The 20,830-nt window shown below is 48.1% G+C and overlaps 1 protein-coding gene across 2 annotated transcripts in view; it reads right to left on the bottom strand.

The window, feature by feature from the left end:
- Positions 1–20,613, bottom strand: part of LOC106570245 (AT-rich interactive domain-containing protein 1A) — a 58,206-nt gene extending 37,593 nt beyond the window's left edge. For both annotated transcript variants that reach the window (XM_014142352.3, XM_014142353.3), the window contains exons 1-4: positions 19,385–20,613; positions 3,468–3,689; positions 421–1,092; positions 175–291 (exon numbers count right to left, since the gene is read on the bottom strand). In XM_014142352.3, the coding sequence (XP_013997827.3) occupies positions 175–291; positions 421–1,092; positions 3,468–3,689; positions 19,385–20,305 (1,932 nt within the window). In that variant the 5' untranslated portion in view covers positions 20,306–20,613. The remainder of the gene's footprint in view (positions 1–174; positions 292–420; positions 1,093–3,467; positions 3,690–19,384) is intronic.
- Between the last annotated feature and the right edge of the window lie 217 nt (positions 20,614–20,830).

Raw genomic sequence — 20,830 nt, 5'->3', positions numbered from 1 at the left:
CAAGTCAGCCAGCAGCCAGTTCAACAGAGGGGGCTGGGCCGGAGGAGATGCTGGGAAAGAGGTCTGCTGTGTTGACAGCCAGGGAGGTAGTGTTTGTTGTAGTGGTAGGATGATAGAATGTGTGTATGTACGTGTGTATTGAGTGACGACCGTTAATGTGTTGGGAGGGCTCACCGGTAAGCTAGAAGGCCGTCCCTGCATGCTGTCCTCTGCTCCACTCTTTGTGGAAGTCATGGGCTGGTTGGAGGGGGGAGCGCTGGACTGGGAGCTGAATGAGTCCTGGGAGAGCTCCTAAAGAGAGAGGGAGGAAAAACAGATGACTGTCTGTAGACTGAGGAACCTGACGTGTAACCCTGCCGACTTACGTTAGCTCCCAAGCTAATGCCTAGGTCTTAGTTCAACGGGTGGGTGGTGTTTTACCTGCGGCGGAGGTGGAAACCGCTGGAAGGGCGACTGCTGCAGGGGTGGGGTCTGGGAGTAGGGTGAGGGCTGGCCCTGCTGAGACTGACCCTGCTGCTGTGGGGGTCCACTGTGACCTGGAGAGGGGTGGTGGCCCTGGGGGCCTGGGGAGGGCTGATGGCCTGTGGGTGGCTGCTGCCCACCATGGCTGGGGGGAGGCTGGTGGCCTGGAGAGGGCTGGTGGCCTGGGGGTTGTTGGTGGCCCGGGGGTGGCTGGGCCTGTGGAGGGGCCACCCTTTCTTGCTGCTGTAGGGGTCCTTGCTGCTGCGAGGGGAGCTGCTGCTGTGGAGGCTGCTGCCCTTGGGGTCCTTGCTGCTGGGGGTAGCTGGGCTGGGGGCCCTGACCCTGAGGCACGGCCTGGCCCTGCTGGGGACCCGGCTGCTGCTGTGGTCCCTGGTTGTAGGGCGGCTGGATCTGAGGTGGACCCCCCTGTGGAGGCCCTTGGCCCTGGGGATAGGGGCCGGGGGCCCCAGGCTGGCTGTGTTGGGCTGAGGGCTGACCCTGGGAGGGGTGGACCTGCTGGGGGTAGGGGGACTGCTGCTGACCAGTGTGTGGTGGGGGGCCATGCTGGCCGTAGTAGCCCTGGCTCTGCTGACCGTAGCCCCCTGGACCCTGCTGCCCATAGCCGGTCATCTAGAGAGGACAAACAGCAATGTAATCACAGATTTAGAGTCTTTACAATCTATATCAGGGGTCTCAAACTTATGGTCCGCGGACCCATTTAATGCAGCCCACTGCATTAAAAAAAGTGGGGGGGGGGGGGAATGGTTGAGTCCCCTGGGCTACTTAAAGACGCGGTTATTTTAGTCCTATTGAGACCAAGATAACTTTTACAAGGAAGCCCTGTATACACATACAGTTGAAGTCGGAAGTTTAAATGTATTTGGCTAAGGTGTATGTAAACTCCGTTTTTCACATTTCCTGACATTTAAACCTAGTAAAAATTCCCTGTCTTAGGTCAGTTAGGATCACCACTTTATTTTAAGAATGTGAAATGTCAGAATAATAGTAGAGCTTTTATTTATTTCATCACATTCCCAGTGGGTCAGAAGTTTACATACACTCAATTAGTATTTGGTAGCATTGCCTTTAAATTGTGTAACTTGGGTCAAACGTTTCGGTTAGCCTTCCACAAGCTTCCCACAATAAGTTGGGTGAATTTTGGCCCATTCCTCATGACAGAGCAGGTGTAACAGTCAGGTTTGTAGGCCACCTTGCTCGCACAAGCCTTTTCAGTTCTGCCCACACATTTTTTATAGGATTGAGGTCAGGGCTTTGTGATGGCCACTCCAATACCTTGACTTTGTTGTCCTTAAGCCATTTTGCCACAACTTTGGAAGTATTCTTGGGGTCATTGTCCATTTTGGAAGACCCATTTGCGACCAAGCTTTAACTTCCTGACTGATGTCTTGAGATGTTGCTTCAATATATCCACATCATTTTCCCCCCTCATGATGCCATCTATTTTGTGAAGTGCACCAGTCCCTCTTGCAGCAAAGCACCCTCACAACATGATGCTCCCACCCCCGTTCTTCACGGTTGGGATGGTGTTCTTCAGCTTGCAAGCTTCCCACTTTTTCCTCCAAACATAATGATGGTCATTATGGCCAAACAGTTCTATTTTTGTTTCATCAGACCAGAGGACATTTCTCCAAAAAGTACAATCTTTGTCCCCATGTGCAGTTGCAAACCGTAGTCTGGCTTTTTTATGGCGGTTTTGAAGCAGTGGCTTCTTCCTTGCTGAGCGGCCTTTTAGGTTATGTCGATATAGGACTTGTTTTACTGTGGATATAGATACTTTTGTACCTGTTTCCTCCAGCATCTTCACAAGGTCCTTTGCTGTTGTTCTGGGATTGATTTGCACTTTTCGCACCAAAGTACGTTCATCTTTAGCAGACAGAACTCATCTCCTTCCTGAGCGGTATGATGGCTGCGTGGTCCCATGGTGTTTATACTTGCGTACTATTGTTTGTACAGATGAACGTGGTACCTTCGGGCATTTGGAAATTGCTCACAAGAATGAGCCAGACTTGTGGAGGTCTACACATTTTTTTCTGAGGTCTTGGTTGATTTCTTTTGATTTTCCCATGATGTCAAGCAAAGAGGCACTGTGTTTGAATGTAGGCCTTGAAATACATCCACAGGTACACCTCCAATTCACTCAAATGATGTCAACTTGCCTATCAGAAGCTTCTAAAGCCATGACATCATTTTCTGGAATTTTCCAAGCTGTTTAAAAGGCACAGTCAACTTAGTGGAATTGTGATACAGTGAATTAAGTGAAATAATCTGTCTGTAAACAATTGTTGGGAAAAATGTATTGTGTCATGCACAAAGTAGATGTCCTAACCGACTTGCTAAAACTATAGTTTGTTAACAAGAAATTTGTGGAGCAGTTGAAAAACGAGTTTTAATGAGTTTCAACTTCCGACTTCAACCGTTATTAACAAAATACAATAAATTGATTTAAGAAAAACAATCAAATTCAGCGGTTAACATAAAACATGTATTTTCACACATTAGGCTATATTAAATAAGATTAAATAAAAACTCTTTAATAGCTGCCCTTTAAAACGTCACTTGGTGGTCTTGCGAGGCTTTCCTGTACGTAAAAACACTTACAACACAGCACATTGGTGTTGTATTGTTCTCTGGTAACTCGAAAGAGCAGCTGACCTTGCCCAGCAAGTACAGTGAGGGAAAAAATGAAAACAAAACCGTGTGGTGTCTAGCAGGGCACTTACCCTCTCAAGGACTCAAAGAAAACATGAGGAGTTGCAGAAAAGACCTGCATCAAACCCACCTGAAGTGGCGGTTGTGTGAGAGGTAACAATGAGACAGGACTCGTCTTCTCTACAGGGTGCTTTGAACACCAAACAGGCCTGCGTGTGACTGTCTATCAAACTAACAGACCCATTTAAGCGGTGACTGCATGGAAGTGTGATGATTGAGAGGGTATGATGATCGAGAAAGAGAGCGAGCAGGACCAACAGAAAAACTTCACCAACCTGTTGTCCGTATTGCATGCCACCCATGCCACCGGGGGTGCGTCCCTGCATGCCCATGGGGTATCTCTGAGCCCCTGGGGGTCCGTAGCCCTGGCCTGGGTAGGAGGCACCCTGTTGAGCCCCTGGAGGAGGAGGGCCCTGCCCCTGCTGCTGAGAGTAGGGGTTGACTCCACCGTACCCCTGGCCTCGCATCTTCCCTGCCTGGTCCATAGGGCTGGGGGGCTAGAGAGAGAGAGGGAGAGAGGGAGAGAGAGAGAGAGAGGGAGAGAGGGAGAGAGAGAGAGAGGGAGAGAGGGAGCTAGTAAGAAACCAAACATAAGACATTCATACGGTTATTTCCATCTTTAACAAACATTATAATAATTTGAACCAACTGAACTTATTAAAATGTGATCAATTGTACACAAGCTAAGTAAAATATATATTTTTTAAAATAAAAAACAAACTGCATGAGATCTCACGACGGTGTCCCATAACTAAGCCATGCCACCGGTGGGAAAAGTGAAACCTATGAGGGTATAGCTAAAGAATGCTAACAAAACACGATTAGTTTCCCACTAAAAAAAACTTGGCCATGAATGAATGAGCCCAGTCTATCCTCCCTCCATCCCTCCGCCAGGAGATCAGAATGCCAGCGGGAGGATAAAGTTACTTTCTGACGTTGGGGAGTGTTAAAGTTCCTAGGAAAATAATCTGGAGGAAATGGAAGTGTCCGTCTGTTTGTGGTGGCTGGAGGCCTGCCCACCTCTCAGCTGGAGGACTGGAGGGGAGAGAGACATCATGGGAGAGGAGGCCTGACCTTGGCTGCACGTGGGGTGTAGTGGCGGGGGGAGCGTCTCTCACACACACACACACACACACACACACACACACACACACACACCCAGTAACGCGTTGAACACACCGACAGCGTCATTGCACAAAATGGTTACGCAGCATCATCTGGATATGTGTGCAACTAAAGTTCAACAATCACCTTCTGCTACTATTTCTGTCAAGCCGTCTACACATACAGTTTGACGCATACCTTTCATAAATCAACGTATGCACCACACCACGAACGTACTGCAACGCAATGCTGCAAGACAAACGCAGCGTTTCATTGGAAATGAATGTCATTCTGGTGTACCAAAATGCAACGACGCTGTCGGTGTGTTCGAAGCGTCAGTCTGACTGGACTGGTGGAATACCACCAGCAGTGTTTCCCCTACTACTGAGAGCTGAGGGCGGATAGTTGGTATTGCTCCACTCTTATCTGCATTGTTGGAAAAGGACCCGTATGAAAGCATTGCACTCTTAGTCTACACCTGTTGTCTACGAAGCTTGTGACAAATAACACCTGATTTGACTTCAATACCTGTTGTTTTCTTATACATCTGAGCCAGTCTGCCTCTTTTCATGTAAATGCCACCGGCGCCGACCGCCAGCATACAATCAGAGAGAGGATGCTAGTACAGAGAGAGGATGCTAGTACAGAGAGAGGATGCTAGTACAGAGAGAGGATGCTAGTACAGAGAGAGGATGCTAGTACAGAGAGAGGATGCTAGTACAGAGAGAGGACAGAGAGAGGATGCTAGTACAGAGAGAGGATGCTAGTACAGAGAGAGGATGCTTTGAAGTACCAGGCAGCAGCACCTTGAGCCCCTTGGACCCCAAGACAGGTGGGCAACACAGACACAAGGCCTTCTCACTGCTTCCCACGGTTATTCCTCCGTCATGTTTTCCTCTGCCAAACCAAACCTCAGTCCCTGGTTATAGGAAGACAACCATAGTGTATTTATAGCCCAGACCAGAGAGGAGGGAGAGGGCAGTGTGCCTGAAACGTAACAGGTCCCAGCTGTATGACGTTTGAACCTGGGCCAGAGACTGGCTCCTCTCCTCTCTTCTTTTCCTGCTTTAATAACGCCGTTTTGGCACCGTATGAATGACACTGGCGGTATGTGGGAGAGGCTCGGGAACTGGTCCCATGGGGGGTGGGGTCAGCATACGGAGATAACACATTCATCCACTCCACATTTTACCTCCAGCCGGCCCAGCCACCCACAGGGCAGGCCTCTCTCTCCAGGGCTACCCCAGGTTCACAGACAGAGAGTATGTGTGTTACTATACTCCCCTGGGTCATTACAGGACCCCACCACAGGGAGGTATTCTCCTGTGACCGCACTTTTAACCCCGTCTGTCTCGGAGTCTGACTGGATGTGCAGAGGCAGCCAGCCACACAAATACTGTCTGCAACCACTTTCAAGTTTGACGTATTAAAATGGTTTTATTCATTCAAATGAGGTAAAAACAAAATCACAGTCATTAGTTTACCAGCCTCACAGGGGTGTCATCCAACCCCAGTCAGGTGACTGACCATCCTCTATACCATTCTTTCATTGATCGGTTTACTAGCAAGCATTTCCTTATATTGTTGAAGTTGTTCAAATGTCTGACACACACACACACACACACACACACACACACACACACACACACACGTCCGAGGCCCTCAGGGATCCCCTTGAGGCGTGTGAGAGAGAGAGAGATGCGCGTCTTTTCATTCTCCTGGATGGAGGTCAAGGATTGTTATGGCATTCTGCTCCTTAACTCACATATGGAGTACTGTACAACTGAGCAACAGTCTAGTGACGGAATGAAACGTGTTGCTTTGAATAGAATTACAGACACACGAAGGTTGGTATTTCAACGTGTCATAAATCAATTGATGTCCTCTACTTTTTCCGCCATGATTAATTTTACAATAGCCGTTAATAAATCCTACAATTTTCATATTTGTCTCAAACGATTAATTTACACACAGAAAAATTACTGGTGCTACTGTAGGTACGCCTAGCATTAGCTAGCACTAGTTGGCGCTGCCTGCACCAAAACAGCGGTATTTTTCATCCTATAGCTGGTTCTTCATCTTTTTTTAAATAGTGAGCCAACAGGTTTTCAGCATTCCCTGACTGATCAAACCTTGTTTTATCACGCTCCCTCGTCTCTCTACAGCAGACATATGGTGAGCAATATGTTTGGAACATCAAATCGCAACACATGGTGTCGGCACCGAAGTATCGTGATATGGTATTGTGAGGTCAGATGAGTTTGCAGAGGCATGTTTATTGTTGTTGTGAAGCCTTCGGTCTGAGTTCATGTGCAAGTGTGTTCACTTCTAAACTGACTGGTGAGAACCACAGTAAAAAGACAGCGGCTGGAGACGTTCAAAGGTTTATGACAGACAGAGACTCTCTCTCTCCCTCTCTCTCTCTACCCCACACGGTTCTCTCTCCCTCTCCCTACCACACACGGTTCTCTCTACCCCACACGTGTTCTCTCCCTACCCACGCGGTTCTCTCTCCCTCTCCCTACCCCACGCGGTTCTCTCTCCCTACCCCACGCGGTTCTCTCTCCCTACCCCACGCGGTTCTCTCTCCCTCTCCCTACCCCACGCGGTTCTCTCTCCCTACCCCACGCGGTTCTCTCTCCCTCTCCCTAACCCACGCGGTTCTCTCTCCCTCTCCCTAACCCACGCGGTTCTCTCTCCCTACCCCACGCGGTTCTCTCTCCCTACCCCACGCGGTTCTCTCTCCCTACCCCACGCGGTTCTCTCTCCCTACCCCACGCGGTTCTCTCTCCCTAACCCACGCGGTTCTCTCTCCCTCTCCCTAACCCACGCGGTTCTCTCTCCCTCTCCCTAACCCACGCGGTTCTCTCTCCCTCTCCCTAACCCACGCGGTTCTCTCTCCCTACCCCACGCGGTTCTCTCCCCCTACCCCACGCGGTTCTCTCCCCTCTCTCCCCCTACCCCACGCGGTTCTCCCTCTCCCTACCCCACGCGGTTCTCCCTCTCCCTACCCCACGCGGTTCTCCCTCTCCCTACCCCACGCGGTTCTCCCTCTCCCTACCCCACGCGGTTCTCCCTCTCCCACGCGGTTCTCCCTCTCCCTACCCCACGCGGTTCTCCCTCTCCCTACCCCACGCGGTTCTCCCTCTCCCTACCCCACACGGTTCTCCCTCTCCCTACCCCACACGGTTCTCCCTCTCCCTACCCCACACGGTTCTCCCTCTCCCTACCCCACGCGGTTCCCTCTCCCTACCCCACGCGGTTCTCTCTCCCTACCCCACGCGGTTCTCTCTCCCTACCCCACGCGGTTCTCTCTCCCTACCCCACGCGGTTCTCTCTCCCTACCCCACGCGGTTCTCTCTCCCTACCCCACGCGGTTCTCTCTCCCTAACCCACGCGGTTCTCTCTCCCTCTCCCTAACCCACGCGGTTCTCTCTCCCTCTCCCTAACCCACGCGGTTCTCTCTCCCTACCCCACGCGGTTCTCTCCCCCTACCCCACGCGGTTCTCTCCCCTCTCTCCCCCTACCCCACGCGGTTCTCCCTCTCCCTACCCCACGCGGTTCTCCCTCTCCCTACCCCACGCGGTTCTCCCTCTCCCTACCCCACGCGGTTCTCCCTCTCCCACGCGGTTCTCCCTCTCCCACGCGGTTCTCCCTCTCCCACGCGGTTCTCCCTCTCCCACGCGGTTCTCCCTCTCCCACGCGGTTCTCCCTCTCCCTACCCCACGCGGTTCTCCCTCTCCCACGCGGTTCTCCCTCTCCCACGCGGTTCTCCCTCTCCCACGCGGTTCTCCCTCTCCCTACCCCACACGGTTCTCCCTCTCCCTACCCCACACGGTTCTCCCTCTCCCTACCCCACACGGTTCTCCCTCTCCCTACCCCACACGGTTCTCCCTCTCCCTACCCCACACGGTTCCCTCTCCCTACCCCACACGGTTCCCTCTCCCTCTCCCACACGGTTCTCTCTCCCTCTCCCTACCCCACACGGTTCTCTCTCCCTCTCCCTACCCCACACGGTTCTCTCTCCCTCTCCCTACCCCACACGGTTCTCTCTCCCTCTCCCTACCCCACACGGTTCTCTCTCCCTCTCCCTACCCCACACGGTTCTCTCTCCCTCTCCCTACCCCACACGGTTCTCTCTCCCTCTCCCTACCCCACACGGTTCTCTCTCCCTCTCTCTACCCCACACGGTTCTCTCTCCCTCTCTCTACCCCACACGGTTCTCTCTCCCTCTCTCTACCCCACACGGTTCTCTCTCCCTCTCTCTACCCCACACGGTTCTCTCCCCCCACACGGTCCCTCTGAATATCAATTTCAATTCAAGGCCTTTATTGGCATGGGAAACACATGTTAATATTGTCACAGCAAGAAGTAGACAACAAAAATGAACAGTAAACATTACACTCACAGAAGTTACAAAAGAATAAAGACATTTCAAATTTCATATGGCTATATACAGTGTTGTAACAATGTGCAAATAGTTAAAATACAAAAAGGGAAAATAAATAACATACGGGTTGTATTTACAATGGTGTTTGTTCTTCACTGGTTGCCCTTTTCTTGTGGCAACAGGCCACAAATATTGCTGCTGTGATGGCACACTGTGGTATTTCCCCCAGTAGATATCGGAGTTTATCAAAATTGGGTTTGTTTTCAAATTCTTTGTGCTTCTGTGGGAAATATGTGTGGCATACATTTGTCAGGAGATTAAGAAGTGCAGCTCAGTTTCCACCTCATTTTGTGGGCAGTGTGCACATAGCCTGTCTTCTCTTGAGAGCCAGATCTGCCTAGAGCGGCCTTTCTCAATAGCAAGGCTACGCTCACTGAGTCTGTACATAGTCAAAGCTTTCCTTAAGTTTGGGTCAGTCACAGTGGTCAGGTATTCTTCCAATGTGTACTCTCTGTTTAGGGCCAAATAGCATTTTAGCTTGCTCAGTTTTTCTGTTAATTACTTTACACATTGGAAATAATTACCTTTTTGTTTTCTCATGATTTGATTGGGTCCCCCACACACACACGGTCCCCGATGCTCCTCACACAGTCCCCCAACGCTCCCAGCACTCTGCCCCCCTCTCCACCACCCTCTCAAACATTGTCCCTCCCTTGCTCTCTGCCCAGTCATCTAATCAATTGCTGTAAGGAAACTCCTCCCTCCTTTCTTTCCTCTTTCCCCCTAAAACTAAATAAATGCAATTAGCACATGGCTAATCTGCATAGAGGAAAGCCAGAACACTCTTGGCCTTTGAGAGTGGTGGAAGGGTTGGGGAGGGACTGATGATACTGGTGCTGTGTGTGTGTGTGTGTGTGTGTGTGTGTGTGTGTGTGTGTGTGTGTGTGTGTGTGTGTGTGTGTGTGTGTGTGTGTGTGTGTGTGTGTGTGTGTCGCGGTGGACTCAAACAGATGGGCTTGGGGCAGACGATAAACAAGTCCTGCTAATTTAATCCGCCACATGGCCTAGGATCTACACAGACTATTGTTCTGTTGTAAAGCCCTGCACACACTGACACACTCACTCAGGTGCCCCCCCGCACTCAGGGGCCCCCTTAGACGGCTGTCACTGTCACTTACACCCCATGACTTCATGGTTGGCTTTGAGTATATCAAACAAGGACGTTAAAGGTACTTAGAACGGCTACTTCGAGCCAAAGAAATAACTTGCAAACCTACTGAATAGGCCTAATCCCATGAGTGTTCACACATGCTAAGGAAAAATAATACTCTTGCTTTCACAAAAGTGTATGAAGAGAGGAGCAAGAACAACCATAAGAACACTTTCTATACCAGTATGTCGGTCTTCATCCCTGTTCCCCTGACTATCACAGGCCTAAAGCAAGAGTTGGTGAAACACTTTACAAACTAACGCAACCGCTAAGAAAAACAACGTCCATTAACAGCCTGTTGATTTTTAAAAGAAAACATTACGTCTGGTGGGCCAAATAGTCATTTGTCTGAGCGGGTCTGCAACCATCCATATCAGTTAAAGAGCTAAATGTAAACAAAAGGAAAGTTAAACCCATGCCATGTTCTCAATTAGCCACTTTCCTTCCCACCATATCGGCTGGCCTGCCACACTTACAACAACAGTGGTTAGAACTCCAAGCTGACCGCTACATGACTCTGGAATAAAACAAGAAACACACCTCTCCTGCTTGCTCTCCTAGGGTCTGAGCACACACGGACAGAGTCTGAGGCACCACACTACTATCACAGCAGTACACACACCCAGATATTCCTCCAGCTGTTCGCAAGAATTCTAAAGATCTACAGAACAAAACTACAGGTCGTCACACATCCCACAGATTAAAAACGCTTCATTTCAACCCCGTTGGAAGCTAACGGGGTGAAACAAGGTTACCAGGCCTTAAGTTCTGAGCCTAAAACCTACATAAAATATGGGAGGCTCTTATGATCACCATTCTCTTCCCTGTGAGCTGATCTTGTCCAGAGGGGCCTAGTCATTTTCTTCATTCTGGCCGGTTGCTTTCACTTGGCACCGGCCCAGAGGGTCACAGGATAAATCACCTGAATGTTGAACTCTGCTATTAGACTAGATAGGCTACCCTTCTTCAAATGTAGTATTAACCAAATATTGTCTGCAAAGTACTGTCTGGCTTAGGTTGAGAGAAGAACAAAGCGGTCGCCTTCACACACTAAACAATATTACAAATTGTCTGACGTTCTTCTATCTATTCAGCGACAACAAATAATTCCCCCATTTGACAGAGTAAATGGGGCGGCAGGGTAGCCTAGTGGTTAGAGCGTTGGACTAGTAACCGAAAGGTTGCAAGATCAAATCCCCAAGCTGACAAGGTAAAAATATGTCGTTCTGCCCCTGAACAAGGCAGTTAACCCACTGATCCCCAGTAGGCCGTCATTGTAAATAACAAGTTGTTCTTAACTGACTTGCCAAGTTAAATAAAGGTAAAATAAATAAAATTGTATTTGTTCTGACTTTTTCCTTCTTCTATAGGCAGCATATTAGGTCAATGATAGAAGATATTGAACAAGACCCTCCACTGCAGAACATTAACCTGTCACTGTCAGACCCATCTTCTAGCCAGATCACCATTCCTGACCTGAAGAGAGGCTAGGGGTGCTGGTGTTTGGACGAAGGAAGAAATGAAACAGGCTCACGCCATAGAGTACAACCCAAGATTAAAATAATTTGGCTTTTTGATTGGCCAACCAGCGTCCCACCTCTGCTCGAATTTCACTGGCCACACCATTGTCACCAACCAAGAAGTGAAGACATATAAGCAGCTAATAAGGAATTATTTTGGCTTAGGTTTAGGGGTAATGTCATGGTTAGGGTTAAAATCAATGTGGCCGATTAGGCTAACCTTTATTTTAACCCGTAGAGTGGGCCTGTTTTATGCATCAGCCAAAGAGGTAAGACAATCCCATGACGTCCCAGCCATATGGCCACAGGTCAGATGATGTGCTCAGTGTTTATAATCAGCCTGACTATCAGCCACAATGACCACAGTGGCCAGGATGACACCTTACGATAATAAGTGTGTCACTCAGTCACTATACTACCATTTACATGCCAGAAATAACCATCTGAACAAAGCCAGCGGGGCCAAGCCAGGCAGGCAGAGAGGAACAGAAGGTGCTTAAGGAACTGACTGGGTCACAAGCCTAACCCACTAACACTCTTAGTCACACAACACCTGACTGGCGGTGATGTCATTCCCCCTAGTCTCAACTGACTCAAGTACCGGTAGTTGGTCACCGGTATAGGTAAGCACGCCTCAGAGGGGGAGCAGAACTGTTGGACTGGTGAATTTGCACATCCAGTACTTCAAATGGAACGAAGCACCAACAGTTAGCTATACACACACTTCGCTAAGCCATAGTTAGGCCTGAGGCATGCAAATTCTGGGGTCGTGGAGAGGTTGATGCATGGCGGGAGATAAACGCTGCAGCCTGCCACACCTACACCTGGACTACATGCTGGTGGAGGCTGAGACCCAAGGAGAAACGGTACTAACCGGTTTCAGAAGAAGAAAATGGCAGTTGCCTTGCCCTACCAGTAACTGTACCATTTAACTTTAACCTGGTCAATGATGTTATTCCCCAAAATGCATTGCAAGAAAACCTTCAAACGTCTGCTTTCCCACCCTTCATGAAGCCAATGGCATTTTACCACAGAGAGCTAGCCTGAGTCCTGAGCAGAGCTGTGTATGAAACGCTGTGAGGTACAGTAAGAATCTACCTACCCCCCCAGAATCAACAACAGACGACATTCCCCCCTCAGCAGCCACACATTTAAAGGTTAACCTGTTTCTCCATAAAACACACAATACTTTATGAAAATAAAATGTGCAGCACCAGGCTAGCTTGGAGAGAAGCATATTCGTACTCTAATCTAGCGCACTTTAAAACATTTTTTTTTTTTTTACAATTCGATGCTTTAATTAGCTGTACATTCCAACCTGGACCAGAGTAACAGCCCAAGTTTGACATTTTGTCCAAACATGGGGAGACGAGGAATTTGACGACATTTTCAATGGGTTTGCCCTTGTTTTTGTGTGTGTGTAGTCTTAAATAAATACTAGCATTTAAGTTTTAAGCTGCACACCTTGTATGCGTCACCTAGTGGTAGACCACTAACATGGTCCCAATCCCATACCACTGCTCTAAGGGCAGTGCTCTAAGGGCAGTGGCTGGTACAAGTACAAGAAGAAGAGTGAATGATTTGAGGATGGGAAAAACAGGTAAAAAGTGAACTGATGAAGGCAGGTAACAACGGTGGACACAACGTGTGGAATGAGAGAATAACGTAGGGTCACAGTAAAAAAATGAAGACGAGAGACTATCCTTCGTTTGCACCACCTGCTAGACTGTTGTTTCAGGGATGGAGAATGACTTCAGTACTGTGTTACTGAAGAGAAGAGACGGATGGCTGGTGGCACGTGGAGCAGGTCACTGAGAGAGGATCCTCCTGAGGCTTCTGCCACACAGGAACACAGACACACACTGCCAAGGACACACACACACACACACACACAGGCAGCCAAAGATCATTCACAAAAACACCCTCCCCCCAGGGTATCACTGACACTCTTTCTCCCACACACACACACACACACACAAACAGAGTGTTGTGAGGCAGCGTGCTGTCCTGGCCGTGTGGCTAATCACTACTCAGCACTGCAGACAGAGAGGGAGAGAAATTAGCGGAGAGAATCTTTGAGTGCACAGCCAGAATACAGTAGAACACACCTCCTGTCCAGTCCACTGGCTACACAGCACACCACAGTCCTCACCACAGTCCCCACCACCTCACCGGCTACAGCAGTGTTTCTCAACTCTGGTCCTCTCCAGTACATCTTGGTTGCAGAGATTGACAACATTCACCTTAAAAATCAGTAATCATGCTCCTATCAATATTTACCTATAAGATTCCACAAACTGGAGAAGTCATCACCCGTCAGTATGGGCAGGCAAGTTCATAGTGCAGGGAAACAGACCAAAGCCGGCCGAACGGAGACTTCACTTGGACTTTGGTCCACTATCACATCAAGGCCCTCAGTCAAACGTCAATACCACAGACAGACACAACCTTTCTGTAGCTGAATGTGCTGTGTGGATGACTACCATATGTCCACGTTTGTAGATACTATTATTTCAAGGTTTTTATTGTCACAAAGTAAATGGACACTAACCAGATTTGATTTCAGCCTGACGCGCGGTTCTCTCCCAGAAAAGGACTGGGTCTGTTTGTCGGCAGAAAGAGTCAACCGTTAGGCTAGGTTTTACAACAAAAAGGACCAATTAGCTCACTGATATTAGGTTAGACATCTATCACAGCTTCATCTTTGCCTCAACCGATCTTAATCAAGCAATTGGTTTCTCCATCAATCAATACATTTATTAATTAAAAGCAACATTTGTCACAAAGTGATTTGCCGTAATTGGGACTAGACCTCAAAAGAGCGAGCACAGCAGAAAGGAAAAACTATTTTGCCATCTACTCCAAGTCCCACAGTCTCAGCACCACCCCCCTAACCTGGCCATAGAGCAGGGAAATACAGTGGTGAACTCTGTCCACAGATCTATAGAAATACATGAACTCCAAATACAGAAACAACTGAAATGCATTAAAAGTCAGTAACATAGTGATACTGTAGCCTAGGCAGGCACAGCAAATGAATGAAAAGGCATCTAGGAAGCTGAGGAGAGGCAAAGGCATTTCTATTCTGGTGTAACAACCGTTGGAGCATGCGTTTATGTGAGCAGCACAATTCAAGAATAACATCTGTCAATCACAGATCGGATTTTAACAACATAACTTGTTTTAACACAAGGCTCTCAGAGGAGATTGCCACTTGAAACTGCATAATTCTAATTTCTTCGAATCTCCAGCATCTCCACATGCAGAACCGTGGCTGAATGAATCACAGATTGCAGTCCTGGGTATTAAATTGTCCACTACACAGCCTGCATACAGGAGAATTAGCAGGAGTCCGCAAACACCTGAGAGAAAGAACAAACTTTAATGAAGGCAAACTTAAATCCGTTTTACCTCATTTCTACCAGCATGTCACGTGCAACCTGAGGGAGAAAATAAACTCTACACCACCTTTACTCGACACAGAGACACGTACAAAGCTCTCCCTCGCCCTCCATTTGACAAATCTGACCAGAATTCTATCCCCCTGATTCCTGCTTACAAGCAAAAACTAAAGCGGGAAGTACCTGTGACTCGCTCAATACGGCAGTGGTCAGATGACGTGGATGCTAAGCTACAGGACTGTTTTGCTAGCACAGACTGGACTATGTTCCAGGATTCATGCAATGGCATTGAGTATATGACCGCAGTCAACGGCTTCATCAATAAGTGCATTGACAATGTCATCCCCACAGTGCCCGTACGTACATTTCCCAACCAGAAGCCATCGATTACAGGCAACATCAGCACCGAGCTAAAGGCTAGAGCTGTTGCTTTCATCGAGCGGGACACTAATCTGGATGCTTATAAGAAATATCGCTACACCCTTAGACGAACCATCAAACAGGCAAAGCGTCAATACAGGACTAAGGCTCGGAGATCGTCAGATGTGGCAGGGCTTGAAAAATATTACGGATTACAAAGGGAAACCCTGCAGTGATCTTCCCAGTGACGCGAACCTACCAGACGAGCTAAATGCCTTTTATGCTTGCTTCGAGGCAAACAACACTGAAACATGCATGAGAGCACCAGCTATCGCAGATGACTGTTTGATCACGCTCTCCATAGCCAATGTGATCAAGACCTTTAAACAGGTAAACATTCATAAAGGCACGGGGCCAGACGGATTCCCAGGGCGCGTACTCAAAGCATGCACGGACCAACTGGCAGGTGTCTTCACTGACATTTTCAACCTCTACCTGACCGAGTCTGTAATACCTACATGTTTCAAGCAGACCAACATAGTCCCTGTGCCCAAGAACACCAAGGTAACCTGCCTAAATGATTACTGCCCGTAGCACTCACGTCAGTAGCCTGAAGTGCTTTGAAAGGCTGGTCATGGCTCACATCAACGCCATCATGCCGGAAACCCTAGACCCACTCCAATTCGCATACCGCCCCAACAGATCCACAGATGACGCAAACCATCTCAATCGCATTCCACACTACCCTTTCCCACCTGGACAAAAGGAACACCTATGTGAAAATGATGTTCATTGACTACAGCTCAGCGTTCAACACCATAGTGCCCACAAAGCTCATCACTAAGCTAAGGACCCTGGGACTAAACACCTCCCTCTGGATCCTGGACATCAGACGGGCCGCCCCCAGGTGGTAAGGGTAGGCAACAACACATCTGCAACGCTGATCCTCAACACTGGGGCCCCTCTGGGGTGCGTGCTTAGTCCCCTCCTGTACTCCCTGTTCACCCACGACTGCGTGGCCAAGCACGACACCAACACCATCATTAGGTTTGCTGACGACACAACAGCCTGATCACCAACAACAAGACAGCCTATAGGGAGGAGGTCAGAGACCTGGCAGTGTGGTGCCAGGACAACAACCACTTCCTCAATGTGAGCAAGACAAAAAGGAGCTGATCGTTGACTATAGGACAAGGAGGGCCGAACAGTCCTCCATTAACATCGACAGGGCTGAAGTGGAGCAGGTCGAGAGTTAAGTTCCTTGGTGTCCACATCACCAATGAACTATCATGGTCCAAACACACCAAGACAGTTGTGAAGAGGGCACTACAACACCTTTACCCCTCACGAGACTGAAAAGATTTGGCATGGGTCCCCAGATCCTCAAAAAGTTCTACAGCTGCACCATGGACAGCATCCTGACCGGTTGCATCACTGCCTGGTATGGCAACTGCTCGGCATCTGACCGGGAGCTGCTACAGGGGGTAGTGCGTACGGCCCAGTACATCCCTGGGGCCAAGCTTCCTGACATCCAGGACCTATACACTAGGCGGTGTCAGAGGAAGGCCCAGACAATTGTTAAAGACTCCAGTCGCCAAAGTCATAGACTGCTACCGCACGGCAAGCGGTACCAGAGTGCCAAGTCTAGGACCAAAAGGCTCCTTAACAGCTTCTACCCCCAAGCCATAAGACTGCTGAACAATTAATCAAATGGCTACCCAGACTATTTACATTGACCCCCTCCCCGTTTTTACACTGCTGCTACTCGCTGTTTATTATCTATGCAGTCACTTTACAAATTACCTCGACTAAGCTATACCCACGCACATTGACTCGGTACCAGTACCCCTTGTATATAGCCTCGTTATTGTTATGTAATTTTCTTGTGTTACGTGATTTGATGATTAAAAAAAATATTTCAGTTTATTTAGTAAATATTTTCTTAACTCTATTTCTTGAACTGCTTTGTTGGTTAAGGGCTTGAAAGTAAGCATTTTATGCTAAGGTCTACACACACCTGTTGTATTCGGCACATGTGACAAATTAAATTTGATTTGATAGTGTCTTTAAGACAGGTATTCCACGAGGCATCATGCGAGTCTCTGGGGGGAGAATAATAAAACGGAATAATTAAAATGGTGGTACAGTAATCGAAGAGGGTAATGAACCACCGAGCTAACCAATAACTTGTTTAAAATGTTGATTTAATGTTCTATAATGTTGAATATTATATTTAGGGCTAACAACTGCAAATGACAATTGCCAAGAAACAGAAATCAACAAATTCCATCTAAACTTCAATGGATAGAAATTACAAATAGGCCTTGCTATTCAATATTCAGGAGGTCAACGCTATAGCTAGCCTACACGTGGTTGATGATATTCTAAAACTGGAATACACCATTCGTCTGTTGACATGGTTACACACTATGCAGCATCACATGTGAAAGTAATCATAGTAACCCAGTGAACAAAGCAGTGACACTTGGCTGACACCTTGGCTGCTTGTAAACACTACAACTACTGCAGCCATTAGATTCTCCTCACAGAACACAAGTCAGATTCTCCTCACAGAACACAAGTCAGATTCTCCTCACAGAACACAAGTCAGATTCTCCTCACAGAACACATGTCAGATTCTGAAACCCACTGTAGAACCACAGAGCACCAGTCAGATTCTCTCAAAGAATACAACACATTCTGAAACACACTGCAGAACCACAGAACACCAGTCAGATTCTCAAACAGAACCACATAACTCCTGTCTCTCCTCTACAAGATTATCCTAGATCAGCTAGGAACACTATTCTAGCATGGGGGAAACAGCCACACCTACTCCCTCTGCTGTTCCAGAGTCAGCACTAGAGTTCTGCCACATCTCCAATCTGCCTGTGGAGCAGTACATGCATGTAGAAGTATGAACACAGTATTTTTGCATGAAGGCTACGGCTGAGATTTTACCTAAATGTACACTAAACAAATTTAGCTGTACTGTATTATTTGAGTGGCAGGCAATACAGTCATCATGCAAATCACTGCAGAGGGACTTACACAACATAGTGTTCAATGAAACCACCCATAAAGTATATTTTGCACACTGTTATTTTATTTAGCATGCTTGGACACACGCATTACAGCTGAAATGTAGGCCGCTGCATGCTGACCACAATACAAATACATATTTTGCTTGCATATCAAGTAGGCTGTATGTCATGCATAGACGGTTAAACAGGCTAAAGCGCGTGAATAATATGCGTAATGTCATCTTGACACTGCCAGGGTACATGAGCTGATGTGGGTGATTTCTACAGCGTTACATTGGACGCAATTACAAATGGCCAGGAGCAGGGGATGGGGAGCCAATCAGATCTCAGCTAGCATGTCAACCTAAGACCAACTGTCTCCTGGCTTTGACAGAAGGATTTTACCTCCATAATTCAAATCCCAAAGCAAAGCAATCTGCTCGTTCTCAAATCACTGGCCGTGTTTACTACCGGTACAGAGACAACTCCGGAATACAGGGGCAAAATATAACGTCTCTCTATCGTTAACTACAACGTAACAATCATCAGAAGATACAATATAACAAGCTGGCGGGGAAAATGTTGCAACTGAAGGATAGTTATTTGCTACATTTACAAAACGTCGACCACAGTCAGGTGTACTTTTAGATATACCATCCGTTCTGCTTGCTTCAAACAAACTATTCCAATATAATCTTACGTCATGTGTCATTTACATCTTGCCGTTTAAAATAGGTGTGAAAGCTTGCAACAAACTTCAGGGCTACATGGAGTGGATATAACATACAAATACAATTTGCAGTGATTCGTTAGCTACATAGCTAACGTTAGCTGGAGAAATAACTGTCATTGCGCTTTATACAGTACACGCTTTGCTAAGAAAGAAAAATACACATTTAGCCTTCCAATTTCTCCTCTCAAACTTGTCCCCTTTGCCCCTGACCAGGCAGAAGCTTCACATCTTTACCAGCTCGGTGAGTTTGGTATTTTAGCACAGACGTGGCTTGTTTCTCAGTTTAAATACTCTTATAGGAGGTGGTGTAAGGAGAAAACAGAGGCAGCCATTTTAGAGAGCTACCTAGCTAAGCTACATAGGCAATGGCTGTTCCATTGCAACCCTTCACTGCTACACAGAGCTGTCTGCAACTTGCTCAAAGTGCACCAGTACTGAGAGAAAAGTTTACCTGGTTTCTGTTCAGAGGTCCCGTGTTCCCAGGTCCCGTGTTTCCTGGACTCATTGGAGGCGGATGGTGGGTCCTTTGTTGCCAACCCGGATGGCCCCCACCATACTGACTGCTGGCCATATCTGCTGCTCCCTTGCTAGCCCCTTCCTGGTTACTATAGTCTCCTTGTGGGTAATTCTGGTAGGTCCTAGTTGAGCTGGGAGACGTTAGGAGCTGATTTAAAGTCGGGGTAGACGTGGGTTGTAGGTTTCCTATGTTATACCTCTGATTATTGTACGAGGCAGCCATAGCTGTAGTTCCGCCTGCTGGCTGTTGCTTGCCTGGCTGCCCCCCAGCCGCTGGGGGCTGGTTATTACGCGGGGAATTCATGGCGTATCCTTGGCCCTGATAAGAAGTCCGGTTCGGGAAGGGGCTGTAGTTGTTAAAATGGTTGGGGAAGCCGTGCTCGTGTGAGTTGGGCGGGTATGGGTCCATCATGTTACCTGGCTGCACTGCCGGCCCCGCTGCAGCTGCCATGCCAGGGCTTTGTTGTCCGCCATGTTGATGAAAAGGGCCCCGGCTGTAGTGCTGGTTGTAACCGTAAGGAGGTGGAGGGAATGAGCCCTGGTGGTGATGGCCCATCCCGGGGTGGTTATTCCCCTCCGGTCCCCCAGTATCATTCTGGTTGTTATTATTATTCACCCTGGACGAATTCCCGTTCCCGTTCTTCATGTCAGGCTCCCCTCCTCCCCCTACATTTCCAGCATCGGCCCCGTCCTGCAGATCCTTCTGTCCCGGAGATCCGTTGTCAGATCCCGGTTCCTTATTTACATGTTGTTTCTCTCCCGGTACCGACTCCTCCAGTGGGTCCCGATCCGGCTTTTTAAGTTCGGATGGCGGGCTAGTGTTGAGAGTGGCGACGCTAGCGACCTGCGCGGCCATGATATCCCTCTGCCTCTCACAGCGAGTCACTCACAATCGAGCTCTCTGAATAGCATTGAACATAAATACAATTGTTTATAACAATGTACCCGTGTCCCGGATCATTCCCCCTACCTCCGGACCGAATCCGGCATCCACTCCCGTCTCCGATTCGACTGGAAAGTTACTGGAAGAATATAAATAAGGATCCAGGGAATTAAATTAACCAACAGAGAATGTGGGAAGGCTTCTCTTACAGAACGAGAGTGTGAGCAAGAAACCGACCAAACCAGCACGAGGCTCGGCGAGACACAGCCATTTTACTGAAGCGTTCAGATGAACGCAAAACACGGAGCGGATTCAACCAGTAGGTAGGAGGCGACTAGGCTACAACAAGCAGGGATAAAGGATGTATTTTGTTTATTTTGAAGGGGTTATAGAGCTAGTCCTAGAGAGACTATAGCAGAACATGATAAATAATGTGACATATAAATGGAACATAATTCATAACATTCAGCATTTCGGCTATTTTGTGGACAACCACAT

This window comes from Salmo salar, chromosome 14, assembly GCF_965601325.2.
Source record: "Salmo salar chromosome 14, fSalSal1, whole genome shotgun sequence".
Lineage (NCBI taxonomy): Eukaryota > Metazoa > Chordata > Actinopteri > Salmoniformes > Salmonidae > Salmo > Salmo salar.
Note: the sequence above shows the minus strand (reverse complement) of the source record. Positions and strands in the feature narration are given on the sequence as shown.